Source organism: Mustela nivalis (genome assembly GCF_964662115.1).
Source record: "Mustela nivalis genome assembly, chromosome: 1".
Classification (NCBI taxonomy): domain Eukaryota; kingdom Metazoa; phylum Chordata; class Mammalia; order Carnivora; family Mustelidae; genus Mustela; species Mustela nivalis.
The window spans coordinates 105,170,796-105,187,922 of NC_139020.1; the positions used below are offsets into that span (position 1 = coordinate 105,170,796).

General features: G+C 40.3%; 1 protein-coding gene across 1 annotated transcript in view; it reads right to left on the minus strand.

Moving 5' to 3' along the window:
* Positions 1–14,213, minus strand: part of LOC309859016 (UPF0524 protein C3orf70 homolog) — an 80,715-nt gene extending 66,502 nt beyond the window's left edge. Inside the window, exon 1 of the mRNA XM_082719420.1 lies at positions 13,447–14,213. Within this exon, the coding sequence (XP_082575546.1) occupies positions 13,447–13,642 (196 nt within the window). The 5' untranslated portion in view covers positions 13,643–14,213. The remainder of the gene's footprint in view (positions 1–13,446) is intronic.
* Positions 14,214–17,127: the final 2,914 nt, after the last annotated feature.

Genomic DNA, 17,127 nt, shown 5'->3' on the forward strand with positions numbered 1-17,127 from the left:
AAGTAACAAATAAATTCAGTAAAGGTGTAAGATACAGAATAACCAGAAATTGGTTGCATTTCTATATATTAATAACAGAGTAGCAGAAAGAGAAATTAAAAAACAAATCCATTTACATTTGCATCAAAAAGAATAAAATATCAAAATAAATTTAACCAAGGAGGTGAAAGACCTGTACTGTGTAAACTATGAACCTGAAGACAATGCAAATAAATGAAAAGAACTCCCACTGCTCAGGGATTAGAAGTATGTTATTAAAATGTCCATACTACCCAAAGTAAGCTACAGATTCAAAGCAATCTCTACCAAAAGATCAACAGCATTTTTCATAGAACTAGAACAAATAATCCTAAAATTTGTATGGAACCACAAAAGACCACAAAGAGCCAAAGCAATCTTGAAAAAGAATAAAGCTGGAAGTATCACAATCCTAGATTTCAAGATATACCACAAAGTTGTAGTAATCAAAACAGTACAGTAGAGTTACACACTTAGATCAATGGAACAGAATACAGAGCCCAGAAGTAGTAAACTCACATTCAAATGTGTGTGATTCAAATAGTCAATTAATCCATGACAAAGTAGGCAAGATTACACAATGGAGAAAAGAGTCTCTTCAACAAATGGTGCTAGGAAAGCCATATAGCTATATGCAAAAGAATGAAACTGGACCACTTTCTTGTACCAAATACAAAAATAAATGCAAAATGGATTAAAGATCTAATAGTGAGACCTCAAACTATAAAACTCCTAGAAGAGAACATAGGCAGTAATTTCTTTAACACTGGCCATAGCGACATTTTCTAAATAGGACTCCTATGGCAAGGAAAACAAAAGCAAAAATGAACTACTGGGACTACATTAAAACAAAAAGCTTCTGCACAGTGAAAGAAATCAACAACAAAATAACAAGACAATCTATTGAATGGGAGAAAATATTTCCAAATGATAATTCCAATAAGGGGTTAATATCCAAAATACATAAAGAACATATACAACTCAACACCAAATAGTAACAATAAAAATCATTATCTGATTAAAAATTTCAGAGAACCTATATAGACATTTTTCCAAAGACCACCTACGGACATTAAGCAAACACATGGAAAGATGTTCAACATCACTCATCATCTGCGAAATGCAAATCAAAACCACACTGAGATACCAGCTCACACCCATTAGAATGGTTAGAATCAAAAAGACAATAAGTAAGTGTTGACAAGGATGTAGAGAAAAAGGAACCCTTGTGTATGGCTGGTAGTCACTGTGGAAAACATGTGGATGTGTGGCAGCAAAATGTAGGAGAAATCTCTGTACCTCCATCTCAGTTGGTTTTTTTTTTTAAGATTTTTTATTTTATTTATTTATTTGAGAGAGACATAGAGAGAGAGAGCTTGAGAGGGGACAGGTCAGAGTGAGAAAGAAACTCCCGGCTGAGCAGGGAGCCCCAAGGGGGACTCGATCCCGGGACTCCAGGATCATAACCCGAGCCCAAGGCAATTGCTTACCCAACTGAGCCACTCAGGTGCCCTCCATCTCAGCTTTGTTTTAAACCTAAAAAGGCTCTAAGAAACTAAGTCCTTTAAAAAAAAAAAAAAAGATAAAATGCACTTCACCAAAGAGGATATAAGGCAAATAAGCACATGAATGTTAATAAGTGCGGATTAAAATCAAAATGAATTTATCAGTTCACATCTATCAGAATGACTGAAATAAAAAGAGCACCACCACCAAATGCCTTTGAGAAGAATGTGGAGAAGAAACCGGATCACTCATAGATTGTTGGTGGGAATATAAAATGGCACAATGTCTATGTCAGGTTAGCAGCTTCTTAAAAAACTAAACATGTAACTATCATACAACCCAGCCACTGCACCCCTGGGCATCTATCCCAGAGACATGAAGACTTTTGTTCAAATTGAATATTGTACATAACCATTTACCGGCTTATTCGTAATAACTAAAAACTGGCCACACAAGATGTCCTTCCATGTGTGAATGCTTAAACTACAGTACACGTATGCCACATACTACTATTCAACAATACAAAGGTACGGACTATTGACACGCTCACCAGTGTAGATCAAACTCCGGAGATTATGCTGAGTGAAGAAAAGCCAATCGCAAAAGGTGACATACTGAATGATTTCATTCACAAAACCTTCTGGAAATGATAAAATTATAGAAGTGGAGAACAGATTAGTGACTGCCAGAAATTAATGAGGGGGTAGCCAAAAGGGAAGTGTGGCTATAAAAGAGCAATATGAAGTAACTTGCCATGATGGAAATATTTTTGATTTTGGCTATATAATTGATACTGAGCTACCGTTTCCATGCCATTCACCACTAAAAGGAACATGGGATCCTTGGGGAAAAAACAATAGATTTCTGGTCTGAGGCAGAGAAATTACTAGGTAAGCCTGGAACAATCTGTTCCAGAAAATAGGAAAGTACTAAAAAAAATGATAAGGACATGTCAAAAGGACACAGAAGCCAGCTTAAAAGGACTCTCACTGGCCAAATTTAAGATGGTTTGAGCATCAAAAAAGTTATGGTACTTAATTATAACATAATGAATAAAAAGAACCAAGCTCCCTGTAGTAATACTTAAAAAAAGAAGGGATGTAGGTAAAAAAGAAAAACCTCTTCTTTATAAAACAATGCCATCAAATGGTAAAAAGAACAGCAGAATTAGAAAATCACCATTTTGAAACCACCAATGTAATAAGTGATCCACCTAAGACTCTTCAGTCAATACTAAAATCACTAGGTTGAATACTGTTAGAGAAGAGGATATTCATTCAGTGTCAAAGTAGTCATCACACAGTACAGTATTTTTTTAAAAAGGAATAAAAAATGTTTAAAAAAAAACAACGAAGGGGAAATGGTATCTGTATAACGGACTTGTCAGTTATATATAGCATTAGCAGTAGTGGAACAACTTGACATTCTATGTCTCCTCATGTGATACTATAAGGAGGATACAATACCACTCATGTAACAAACTCAACAAAAATGTTAACCTAAATCTAATCATGGTTAAGCAATTAAGCAAGTTTAAAATATGGGACATTCTACAGACAGTTAACTTGGACTTTTCAAAAATTTCAATGTCATCCCCCAAAAGTGTGATTATTCTAGAATGATTAAAGTAGACTAAAGCAATATAATAATGAAATGTGATCTATGAGGCTCAATTGGATCCTGAATTTTTTTAAAAGTCAGATATAAAATTCATTTTTTTTAAAGTTTATATTTATTTGAGAGAGCAAGCACAACAGGGGAACAGCAGAAGGATAGGGAGAAACAGGCTCCCTGTTGAGCAGGAAGTCTTATCTGGGGCTTGATCCTAGGACTCTGTGATCATGACCTGAGCCTAAGGCAGACACTTAACCAACTGAGCCAGGCACTCTGAAAAATCATTTTTTGACAATTAAGGAAACTGTATATCAGATGTCATTGCTAAGTTAGCGTTAATTATCTTAGATGTGATTAGTATTGCAATTATAGAGGAAAATTTCCTCATTCTTGAGAGGCATGCTGAAATATTTAGGTGAAATATCATGATATTTGCAACCTATTTTTAAATACTTTAGGAAGAGTGTGTATGCATGCATGTATGTGTGTAGACAGAAAAAGATAAAACAATGAGTCTAAAAGAATTTCCCATAAAATACCAAATTATTACACTCTTCGTGTTCTTTTTCACTAAAGTCCATTAGAATGAGATACAGAAGAAGAAATACACGTCTGTATTATCCCAAAATGTCTAGCTTTAAATGGACAGATTAGCACTAGGCAAGTTAAAGGATTTGTCCTGAAGAGACTTGTTCTAGGGCATTGTGCAGACACAGCTGGAGGGATTGATTTTACATTGTTGGCACTCCGGATATTGCATGTTTTTGGCAGTGTACTTCCAGAATACTGTTAAGTATCAGAAAATTGAAGAACAAACCAACAATAATAACAAGAGAAACACAAAACAAATATTCTGTGATCTTGAGAAAAGTAATTTGCAAAGACTACAATCAAGTTAACTTTATCTAGCATTCTAGCCACCAGGAATACTCTACCAAAGTAGTACTTTTGCCATTTTTCCATATAAAATCAGCATTCCAAATGATGACCAAGTATCACCACAGGATCCTGACAAGGCTTCTAAGTCATTCAAGTTAAATATATTCCATTTCCATACAATGTAACTTTTATAATATTCTGATCCTTTGAAGCCTGTTGAGCCACATTTTGCTATACATGAAAGCTCCCTATTAATTGGTAATCTGATTTACCAGAACTATCCATTGCTTAACAATGGTGAAAAACAGGACACAAAAGGGGCTTGGGAGTTGGAGCACATTGTAAGATTTCATTGACAGGCGTGCCTGGGTGGCTCAGTGGGTTAAGCCTCTGCCTTCAGCTCAGGTCATGGTCCCAGGGTCCTGGGATCAAGCCCCGCATCGGGCTCTCTGCTCCGCGGAGAGCCTGCTTCCTCCTCTCTCTCTGCCTGCCTCTCTGCCTACTTGCGATCTGTCAAATAAATAAATAAAATCTTAAAAAAAAAAAATGATTTCATTGACAAAAAGTCGATAATCGTCACATAGTGACTATTACAAAATAGGCCTTCCAACAATGAAGGTAACAAAAAACTCAGCAATCTCTAAATGGAATATTCAAAATGTGTATTTTCATAATCTTTGTTGGTTTTGAGTGTTTAACTGAACAAATGGGTACAGTCACAAAGTGAATTTCAAATGAAACGAGGATTACTGTGGTAGGGGTAAGTCGCCAGAGTTAGGGATGGATGGTCATTACACTGTGAGACTGGTATTATTATTATCCCCATATTAGAAGTGAGGAAACTGAAAGAGGTTAACATCTCCCAAACCACATAACTAGTTAAGTGGGCAGAGCCATGATGCAAATGCAGTCCAACCCCAGAGCCTGCCCTAGGATGCTTAAACTATCTGGTATTTCCGATTTTTGTTTGTTTGGTTTTTTTGAGGAGGGCCTGATGCCACCCTTCACTGAATACCTGCAGTAAGTACTTTGCTTGTGTCATTTAGCCCTCACAACAACCCTGTGAAATAGGACTTTTACTCCTGTCTTTCAGAGGAAACATTAAGGTTGAGAGAGGTTGAGTAATCTGTCCAAAGTTATACTGCCAGTAAATGGAGGAACCATGATTCAAACCACTGTCTGACTCCATGGCCCTTTTCCTTTCTAGGATTACCTTCTGCCTTCCTTGCCCTATGTATAAACCATTCCTTATTTTTCAAGAAAGCAAATCTTCTATTAGACAACTTCTGATTGTTAAACATGTATTCCTATTATTGTTTGGAATTAACAACATAATTTCTCTAAAAATATTTTCTTATAATTAATTAATTTCTACAGTATGAGAAAACAAACCTAAATAAAATGAAGGTTTTGGAATGTAGGAAATTATCATAGAAACATCTTCAAAAGCTACCTAGTTGAAGTCCCTAAGTGCAACAGGCTTGGAAGCTAGCAATAATTAATGGTATGCATCCAAATATAACAGCAACAACAAAAAAAACAACAAAAATCTAACAACCAAAAAAAAAACCCTGGGGGTTTGCTCCAGCTAGGGATTAGCTGAGAATATGAAATGACTGAAGCTTCATATCATACCAATACATTGTTAGTTTTTATTCTATTTATTTTTTAAAGACTTTTATTTATTTATTTGAGAGAATGCATGCACACACAAGCAGGGGGAGCAGCAGAGGGAGAAGAAAGCAGGCTCTCTGCTGAGCAAGGGCTCAGTGCAGGGCTTGATCCCAGGTCCTTTGGGTCACCCTGAGCCACCCAGGCACCCCCATTTATTAATACTTTTAAAAGTACAGTTTTACAGTGTTGGTAACAACTCTGAAAATGCTCCTATTGCATACAACTGTCCTTCTGTGAAAATCAGAAACCAGGGGTGCCCAGGTCTATCAGTCAGTTAAGCGTCTGCCCTTGGCTCAGGTCATAATCTCAGAGTCCCAGAATCGAGCCCTGCACTGAGCGCTCTGCTCAATGGTGAGTCTGCTTCTCCTGTTTCTCACCTGACTCATGCGCTCTCTCTCAAATAAATAAAATCTTTTTTTAAATAAATAAAAACTTTTAAAAATATAAAAATAAAAAATAACATCAGAAACCAACCTCATTTTACTCATTTAATTCCTGCTTATTCCAGAAAGAATGTAAAACAGCTGAAAATCATCCTCACTCTACCTTGACTGGAACCAAGTGACCCAGAGCCCTGGTTGCTAGTTGATTCGTGAGATTCTGGTTTACATTTACCATATGCAGCCAAAGTAACTCTATGTGACCGTCGACAAGTTTCCTAACCTAAAAAATGAGGGTAACAATACTTACCCCAGAGTTGTTGTGAGGTTTAAGTGAGCTGACACATGCAGAAAGATGATGCCAACATATATAAAGATCACGTGCAAAAAGATATGCCTACATATAACCACAGTCGTTGTGATTGTTTAAGTTGCCACGTGTCCATGTTTGAAACAGCGTGTGGATGGAAAAAACCTATCACTTCTCCCTCTCTCTAAAAAGCTTTGAGGAATCTTACTTAGAACTTAATGTCACACTTATCCTCTTAATACTATATCCTCTTCCTTCAAGCGCTAGACATGGTAAGAACCCTCATTCTTAGGGAAAAAACTCCCGTTGACTCCTTCATCTAGTCAAATGACCACTCTGTGGTTGGGTTTTTTTGTTTTGTTCTGTTTTGGGTTTTTTTTTTTTTTGCGCTAGTTTTCACTGTCAAACTTCTTAAATGTATTTCCTGTAGCAACTGTTGTTGATATGATTTGAGATATGGCTTAAAACAGCTGGCATTACCCTGGGAAAGTCAGACTTGACTCTCTGAATTTCCCCTTACTTGTACAGAAGGAAAACAGAACAAACACAATAACACAAAACCACAATACTAATATAATAACTAATGGAGAGAAGTGTATTTGCCCAAAGGTCCTGAGAGTTAAATTCTTTAATCGGCTCCTTCTTTCTCTAAAGGAAATCTATAAATAGGAAACCAAATTATAGCCAAATATTTGTATGATAGTCCAATCATACAGACCAGATATTTAAGCTCTGGGCAGTGTTATCACCTTCTCTGAACAGTTTTGAAAAAACACTTGCAAATTCTGCCTCTCCAATTTCCATTTTTCTGTATTTCCATGTTGCCCATCCACCTTCTGCTATGAGTCTTTCTTTAGATATGTTAATATCATCTATTAGATTACATCAAGTCCCACTCTTCAGCTTTCAATCTGAAAAAGACAGACATCTTTTAAGATGACTTCTGCAGAAAACTGAACTCATCTATTATGTGATTTTATTAAGCCAACTTTGAGTTCTGCTGATGGAACCGACATCATACCACGTACACTCCCCACCCACCCCTGTCACCTTCTAATCACTTTTTCTTCCTTAATTCTTAACTTAGATTTCATTCCCCATCACATCCTATGACCTCTTTATAGTTCTCATTCTTCTATATTCACTTTTGCAACTGTTAATAATTTTCCACCCATTTCTTAACAACCTTCCCCATCACTGGCTTTAATGGAGACAAAAAACAGTTGATATGCATACTAATTTTAAATCGCTCTGTAGAACCTATGATGGTTAAGAGTCTAGGTGCTAGGAATCAGACAGACTTGGATCCAAATCCAGTCTCTATATTTACTAGCTATGTGCCCATGGGAAAGTTACTTAACCTCCCCCAAGTCTTTTCCCTCAACTGTAGAATGGACATAATGACATTATTGTCTATTTAGTGATTAGCATAATAAGCTTACTCTGATATGAAATAATCACTCAAAAAATATTGACTATAATTTCTGTGTCCTAATTCTCAGCTCCTGTCATTCTTTTTTTTTTTTTTAAGATTTATTTATAAAATTTGACAGAAAGAGTGAGAGAGCACAACCAGGGGGAGGAGTAGAGGGAGAGGGAGGAGCAGGGCAGGGAGCACAATGCAGGCTCCACGCAGGGCTCTAGCCCAGGACCCTGAGATCATGGCCTGAGCCAAAGGCAGACACTTAACCAACTGAGCCACCCAGGCACTCCAGCTCCTGTTATTCTATTCCTCTTTCTACTTTGAAGAATTCAAATAGCTTTGACTAAATACTGCAGTTAAATATATTCCTCAAGTTACTGTTGAAGGACTAAACCTTTTACCCTCTTCATCAGTCGTAAAGAAAATCACTATTAGTATATTTTGCCAATCTCTAAGAAATAACCTGCTAAAAACTGATTCAATCTTCATACTCTTTCTCTTTCTTTTCTTAAATATTTTATTTTTAAATTATTTCTACACCCAAGTTGTGCTTTGAATTCACAACCCTAAGATTAAGAGCCACACACTCCACCAACTGAACTAGCCAGGTATCCCTCATCTTCATAATCTTACTTAAGACACTCATTTCCCTTGGCTTCTGCAATAAAACCTGCAAAAAAAAAACCTTTCCACATTTTTCTTCTCTCGTATTTCTTTGTAAACTCTACTGCGAGTTCACCCTCCTGTACCCAAAACTCTAAAATATTAGTGTTCTAAAGGGAAAACCTAACGATTTTCATTTCTCATACTATAGTCTCTCCCTTGGTGGTCTTTTTGCTTCATCATGGCCACAACTGCAATCTAAAAATAAGTAAATAACTTCCATATTATCTCTAGTGCAGACCTCTCTTCTAAGTCCTGATCTCTATATCCAACTGCCTACTGATATTACCGTGTGATGACAAGGCAGCTTAAACTAAACAGATCCAAAACTGAACTCATGGTCTCCCTGGACATTATTCAAAACTAGACTCACGATCTATGTTCAGTCAAACCCTAGTTCATCTCTAGTATTTTGTGTTGTTGGTAAATGAATGGCATTATCATCCATCCAAGGTGCATGAGGCAGAAGTCTAGAAGTGATCCTTTATAACCTTCCTCTTCCTCCCTCTCCAAATCTAATTTATTCCAATTTCCATTTATGGATATTATTTTATTAATTTCTATTTTTTCATTAATACCAAAATAATCTCCTTTGCTAGTTTCATTCCTCTACTACCCATATTATTGCTATAATGTTAAGGTCTCTATCAACTGAAACTTTAGACTTTAGATCTTTCCTGCTCATCCCTCCCTTGCATCTCAACAATCTAATGTATAATGCCCTCTAAACATTCTACCTATTCTAGCCACAAAATCTACTTTATAATATCTGTATGTGATTATTCTTTCCCATCCATCTTCCCTAGCCAAGTCATGTCTTTTTTTTTTTCCTCTCAGAACTCCTCTTGGAGTGGCACCTGGGTGGCTCAGTGGGTTAAGCCTCTGCCTTTGGCTCAGATCATGATCTCAGGGTCCTGGGATTGAACCCCATATGGGGCTGTCTGCTCAGCAGGGAGCCTCTTCCCCTCTCTTTCTGCCTGCCTCTCTGCCTACTTGTGATCTCTCTCTCCATCAAATAAATAAATAAATGATCTTAAAAAAATAATAAAAAAAAAAACCTCTTGGAATCCTTCACTCTTTTATTCCAACCAATATAATTCCTTATGGGGGCAGGGGAAGGTTACACATTCAGGGCCATAATTTATTTAACCCAGTCATCTCTCTTTGACAGCAACACCTACAGAACATTTAATAGTTTTCCTCCCATAGTCCTCAAAATCTGCCATTATCCAAAGAAACTATTTCCTTTAATGATACAAGTACCACATCCACGTATACATGTTTTATTTATCTTTTATAAACATGTATATGTTATCAACCTTTTGTTTCATAAGATTATGAATTTCACAACTTTAACACAAATCATATATATCTGAACTTTCTTCATTTGTTCTGAAGTCCCTCTCCCAAGTATCAAAGTGGTCCTCTCATTTCAGCATCTTCTCATGTGATGAACAAGTTGGTAGTTTTCTCACCCATATCCTTTGTGATTTTATTTATTTTTTTAAAAGATTTTATTTATTTATTTATTTGTCAGATTGAGAGAGAGAGAGAGCACGCATAATCAGGCAGAGGCAGAGAGGCAGAGCAGGCTCCCTGCTGAGTAAGGAGCCCGATGTGGGACTCGATCCTAGAACCCTGGAATCATGATCTGAGCCGAAGACAGCGGCTTAACCAACTGAGCCACCCAAGCTTTGTGATTTTAAAGGAATCCTAAAAATCCTTTGTGATTTTAAAGGAATACAAAAATAAATACAGCATGAATCACGTCCTTCTACTCTGCTTAAAGGGCATGATCCAGCTGTATTAATATTTGTATCCCTAGTTTCCACAATATGTTTTACAAAAAGAAGGTGCTCAATACACATTCAAGACTCAAAGAATTTTGCTTAGGGCTGATGTTGTAATGTTCATGAGTGCCAAAAAGAAAGCAGAACTTCTCAAATGTGTGAACTCTGCTTTTTTTTTTCCCCTGAGAAAGACGGTATTTGGACTAAAAAAAGCGTAGAAAGAATGGATGCCCAGTATAGGTGAGAAGACTGTAACACAGCACCTTGCTGCTCTAAATGAAATGAAGCTCCTCCTGAATGTGATCACTGCATCACTGCCAGTGGAGGAAGCCTGGAGACCTGGAAGGTTGCCAAAGACTGAAAACAAGCAAATAAATGTAGATCTGATTTTTTTCTAATATAGAATAAAAGAGAAAAGAATAGAATTGACAATAATAGTTGAGTATACTTGGCATCAGTTCTTTCCTAAAATCAGATTATTTATTTAAAAAGCAGCTTCTAATCACTTTGAAACCAAAATGGTAAGCATTTGTGGAACCAACTTAAGTAACCAGACAAATATAATTTCCTTTCTTTTTTTTAAAAAGGCCGTCTTTATAGACAGATCATATATCAAAAAGAAGCAATAAAAATAGTATCAGATTTCAACAAGGTAGAATTTCAACAAGGTATATGACCAGGCTCTCATTACACCATATAGTAAGATAAATATAAGATGATAACAGTACAATTAAGTGCTGGCTAATTACTTAAACGACCATAACAATGAGTGTTTCTTAATGAAGTGCCATCAACTTGAAGGTCAGTTCTACCCACAGGGTTCAGAACTCCTATCTGTGGCCCTCTCCTATTCAACAATTTTATCAATAATTTGAATGAAGATGTAAAAGGCTACTATACTACTGCCTTTATCCAATATATGACTGACATGAAACTAAGGGGCACAAATATGTATTAAGAAAGAGCTGGGATCTGGAAAAACAATGATAAGCCAGATAAATGGGCTAATTCTAATTAAGATGAAATTTAACAGGGAAAAATATCTAAGGTATCAATCAGTGTCCAAAAAAAAATACATATAGAACTGTGAGATGGGCAAGTCCCATGACTTAATTGACACATATGTAAAACAAACAAAAAGGGGGCTTAATAGCTCTTGACAGCAGTCTTAGTTCAATCTGACAGCAGCAAGCTCAATATGATGAGGATCTCAGAAAAGCTAATGTGATGCTAGATGCAACAGTAACAGTATCTCAAACATGGGAGGCAGCAGTCCTGCTCAATTCTGGACTGATCTGACAACAACTGGGATGTTGTGTATCCTAAGGGTCACAGTCTTCAGAGGATCGTAACCATATTGGCACATGTTCAGAACAGAACCACCAGGATGCTCAGGACCTTGGATACCATTCCACAAAAGGAGAGGCAGGAGAGAAAGGAGATTTATAAATAGGACAAAACAGTGTCTTGAGAGGAAAATGATGGCTACTTTCATTCAGTCACTCAATGAACATGAATTTCAAATCTATTTCAGGCCAGATGCTGTAACAATGTCTGGGAATACAGAGAGAAGAGAGTCTATGTCCATGGCATATTCATATGTATATCTGAAGAGCTGAAAAAGCCATGATCTGAAAAAGGATTAGACTGTTCTATATGATTTCATAAGGTAGGAATAAGACCGGTGGAAAGAAGTTATAAAGTAACTGATTTCAGCTCCAAATGAGAGTATTTTAGGAATCAAAGATGACTTAAGAAGCTATCTGAGAAGACAGCAAGGTTCCCATTCCCATCAGGAATGTTGTACTTAGTGGAGAGACTGCTGAAGTAAGACAGGCACTGAACTGATGATCTTTAATGTTCCTCGTATTTGATACTAGGACTCCACACTTCCCTAGGAAATGGACTCTCACCAGATGGACCATACTTGTGCACTTCAGCATCACAGCTTTCCTACAGCTGCTACTTCCAACTTTGTACCCTATCCTCCCCTGAAATGATGCTTTATAATGGGGAACGGTCTGAGAGCAATAGGAATAATGAACTACGGGAAGAAACTGAACCATCAGCACACAGAACACCAAAAAATCAATACTGTTCAATGTACAGAAAATATAGGAATTCTTTATACTTTAAGTCGTAAATTCAATTTAAAATACCTCACTATGTTCAATTAACGTAAACAAGGACTTGTCATGTACTGCATCTCTTGTTGGGAGCCATTTTTTTCTTAACCAACAAGGAAAAAACAATTTTAACTTAAGATCACTTTGAGAATTTGTGTCCTGAATAAACACTCCAAAAACCTCCATTATAAGGGTATGTGAAACTAAGTTTATAATAGATTTCTTTTAGAAATGATTTATTGGATATAGCAGGCCCAATATCATGAACTAATCAAATTGTGGAATTCTGATTAAATGGCTACTTAAGTTTAATCCATTTGAAAACACACACACACACAAGATAAACACAGAGAAAAGGCCTAGCCCATTTAGTTCTGGCTTTTATAAATTGGTTTAATATCATTAAAGCTTACTTCCATTCATTTTATTTTGTAATTTTAAAACCGCCTCCTATACTGGCTCTCTAGATACCCAGTTACAGCCGGGTGCTGAAGGAGTTCATCCTTCCAAACTGTTAATATTAACTTCTTGGAAGCTGTCCCTTCTACTTTAGTGCTTTCTCAATCTGGATACAATAAATGGGCCACAATTCGGTTACCAAGGGCTCTTTCTTTTAAAGAGCAGCGTGGAAAAGACAAAAGTGAGGGAAAAAAAGAGGAGCATGTTTAACCACCAGCCCTGAAAAAAGGCTTCCCCTCTAGTTGTCAACTCTTGACGGCGCTCTACCATTTCTCAATACACTGCCTGGTCCTTTCCGATAAAAAAGAAAAAGAAACAAAAACTGATTCCAGTTTTCCTGGGACAGGGAGATCCCCTTTTGTAGAAGTGGCTAAAGCGAGGCTCCCCGTGGGATTTCATCTCGTAGCCAAGGCAGTGCCAACCGAGGCGTCCGACACCAGGGCAGCGCCCGCCCGCCCGGAGCCCAGGGTGGCCCCAGCTGGCAACCGAGCAGCCCCGGCCGAGCCCGGAGCCGCCGGGGCCGCAGGGTCCCAGCCGCGACCCCGAACAGCCTCGCGAGCGCCCCGGGACGGTGGCGAAGGCGGGGAGACGCGGCTCGACTTACAGTGACACCATCCTAGGTGACAGCACCAGTGCAGCTTGAAGCACTTGCCGTGGCTGTGCGTGGCACAGATGGAAAGCCCGTCGCACGGCTGGAAGTCGGGTCTGCGGGCAGCGCAACTCCGCGCCAGGGCCTGAGCCTCGTCCACTTTCTCGCTCTTCCAGCCCCGCTCAGGCGCCGACGCCGACGCCGCACTCATTTCCGCTCCCTCCGCCGAGCCGAGGCCGGGAGCCCGGGAGAAGCGGCGTCTGGGCGGGCAGGAAGCCGAGCCGGCTGCAGACGTGGGAGGGCGCGGGCCGGGAGTCACGCCAGCGCGCGTGGCGGCGGCGGCGGTGCTGGTGGTGGCGGCGGCGGCGGTGCTGGTGGTGGCGGCGGCGGCGGCGGGAGCGCGGAGGTCCCAGGCTCGCAGAGGAGCCGCCCCGGGCGCTGCGACCGGGGGGGCTGGGCCTGCCGCCGCCTGCCTCCCTCCGCCGCGGCGCGCGCCGCGTCCCCACGCGCACACGCACGCGCACACGGGCGCGCGTGCCGACGGCCCGGGCTGGCGCCAAGCGTCGGTCAGCGAGCCCGGCCTCCTCACACACGCTGCCGGCGTCCCCTCTTGTCACAGCGAGTCCCTGACACACACTCACTCATTCCTCCGAGACCCACCCCGACCGACGCACGGCCATTAGTGAACATACAAGCGCCTCGGCGGCTTGGCGTTCACGGGCACGGCAGCTTACACGCGCGCTTCCCACACACACTTCCCGCCGAGCTGGGCAGTCTCGAGAACTCCGCCGAGGGCTGTGCACGCAGAGGACACGCCCACCCGAACCGCTCGGTGGGCTGGTCCCTGCGCCTCTGCCCGCGGGGTTCTTTCATACACACAGCCTCTCCCCACACGCGGCTCACATTTCCCTCGTACACGCCTCCCAGAGTAGACACGGAGACCCCTCGGCGACGCGCGCGCGTTCATGGGCGCGTGCACTCTCCCCCCAGGGCAAGCCTCCGGCTCCGGGCGCGGCCAGTCCGCCACGTGGCAGGGGCCCAAGCCTCCCAGCCTGGGCCACCGCGCCCGTGGCAACCATTGCCTGCTGGCCCTTAGGACGCCCTGACGCCCCAGCCCCAGTCTCCATGAGGGTGCAGCCCCACCTTGCTGAGCAGGAAAATAACGCCTGTGTGTGTGTGTGTGTGTGTGTGTGTGAGGGCGGGAGAGAGAGAGATGCATTTGTGTGCACAGGACTAGTGTGTAGAATGTGTTGCATGGGTGTGTAGTTTGGTGTGTATGTGGTATGTGGGTGTGTATGAATGTTATGTTGGGTATGTGTGGTGGGTGTGTGGGTGTGTAGCTGGATGTGTTAAGTGTGTACATGGTATATGTGGAATGTGTGCAGTGTGCATGGTGCACAGTGTGTGATGAGGTGTGTGTATACAGGAGAGCATAGTATGGATGGATATACTGATGCAGAGTGTGGGTGGTGTGTATGCTTGTGTAGTAGAGTATATGTGGTCTGCGTCCTATGTGCAATTGCGTATGCATATACACAGTGTGTGGGTGGATGTGGTTACATGTGTTTTGTGTATATGAGCATAAGATGTGGTTACATAAGTATTGCATGTATGTGTGTGGGATGTGTGCCGTTATGGCACCTGGGACTTGTAGGTCAAGTGTGTGTGCACAGTACATCTATGGGTAGAATTGGGTGTGTGTGGTACATGTGGGTGTGGGCACACAAACAGGACTCCTGTCTGCCAAGGACTGGTGTGTGGCTTTGTGTGTTAATGCCTGCCCTGGCCATTGGGTGTGACTGGCCGGGATGGTGGCTGCGGTTCCTGCACACAATCAGCTTGCCTTCTTCCCTCCTGGGGACAAGCTGCTCCAAATAGATTTTCCATGCCAGGCTCAGCTGCTCAGAGCCCACCCAGGGCTGGATTCAGTGAAGAGAAAACAAACCATTTGCTCTCAGGGAGCATGGTTGGGAATTAGTGTTTCCCTGCAACAAGCCGAGACCTAGCCTTGAACACAGAAAAGGAAGGGACCTACTCTCCTTATTTGCCAAGTGTTTTTTCAGAGCAAAGGAAAATGCCTGTAATTGCCAAGGTTCAGGGAACAACAACAAAGCCTTTTGGTACAAATGCTGTGTGGGAACATGTTTATGCCCAGGTCCACTTTCTCCGTTACTTTATTCCTTTCCTGCTTTGCACTGACAAGGAGACTCGTCATGGTTTTGAAATAACAAAATTCATCTTCAAGCACTGAAAATCCTTGCTGTCATAAGCAATCTTTCATAATTTTCCCTTTTATTTAACCTTGGCTTGAGAAGGGAAATGTAATTTGCATATATCTGACTCTAGTGAAGTCTTCATTTGTTAGGGGTTAGGGAGAGACTCAATTTGGTGGGAATGGAATTTTCAAGAAAGATCCGAATCAAAATCACAAAATATGCTTCCCCCAAAACCTAACACTGAAACAGCTATAAATATGAAATATCATCTCTTCAGCTTCAGCCCTAGGCGTCCCTCTCCTGAAAAAAATCCTAATGAAATACATCCCTGACTCATAAAATCTATCTGTTCTGGCTATTAATTTCACAGACTGACCCACCTCAGAATAACAAGAGTTAAAGAAAAACTTAATCAAATAAATCCATAATCCATTATTGCTGTAGCAAGCCAACCCAGAATTTTTTGAACAAGTGGGGAGTCCCATCTCTATCTTATTTTTCTCCTTCCCTAACCCATAAGCATTCTAATACTACCTATATTATATAAGGCCTTGTAACAGAATCTTTACAGCATTCCACTAATATTTAAACAACATCCTTACCCTGCCTTCTATTCTAGGCTGAAACACATTAGAAGTTTCTGCTATATGAAATCATACCATCTCAGCTAGTGAAAAATGAGCATGAGAAATAATGCAATATAGCACTTTAACCAGGAGGCAAGGTAAATTACCCAAATACCCTATTTTATGTTAGCCACATGATTTGAAGCTGAGAAGCCTTTATATTTTCTATAACACAAAACTCATTCTATCCCCTTGCCCCAAAGGTGCCATTAACCTCTACTGTCTGTAGTGGAGCTGGAGGAAATAAATGTCCTGTGACCTCTCAAACATATATACATATACCCTTCAAGATGTGTTGTCAGGATACAAGTTTTTAAAGTATTATTACAGAAAATATACACAAAAGTAGAGATGCTAGTATAATCAACTTTCTTGAACCCATTGCCCGGTTTCAGTAATGATTAACTCATTCTTGTTTCATTTTAAGCTCCACCCACTTGTACCCCCACCTTGCCACTGGATTATTTTGAAGCAAATCCCAGACATCAAATAATTTCATCCATAAATGTTAGTGCATTTATCTCTAAAACCATAACCCACATCATTATTACATAATAAGATATACTTTGATCATATACAGGTACTTGTCCCATTGGTGCTAACTGCCTCTCCACTTCCCCTTTTCGAAAGCTACCCTTCTGTCTGGAATTTTCCTCTTTCCTTCTCTTCCTGTCCTGCCTGCCTTTTCAGTGTATGTGCTACTTCCTCAAAGAAGCTTTCTCTGACCAACCTAAACTCTTACATACATTCTCTCAACATACAATTAAAGAGGGAATTATTGAACTAATATCTTTCCCCATTCTTCCCCTCCCGTGCCACAAACTGTAAACTCCTTGAGGGCAGGAGGAACATGA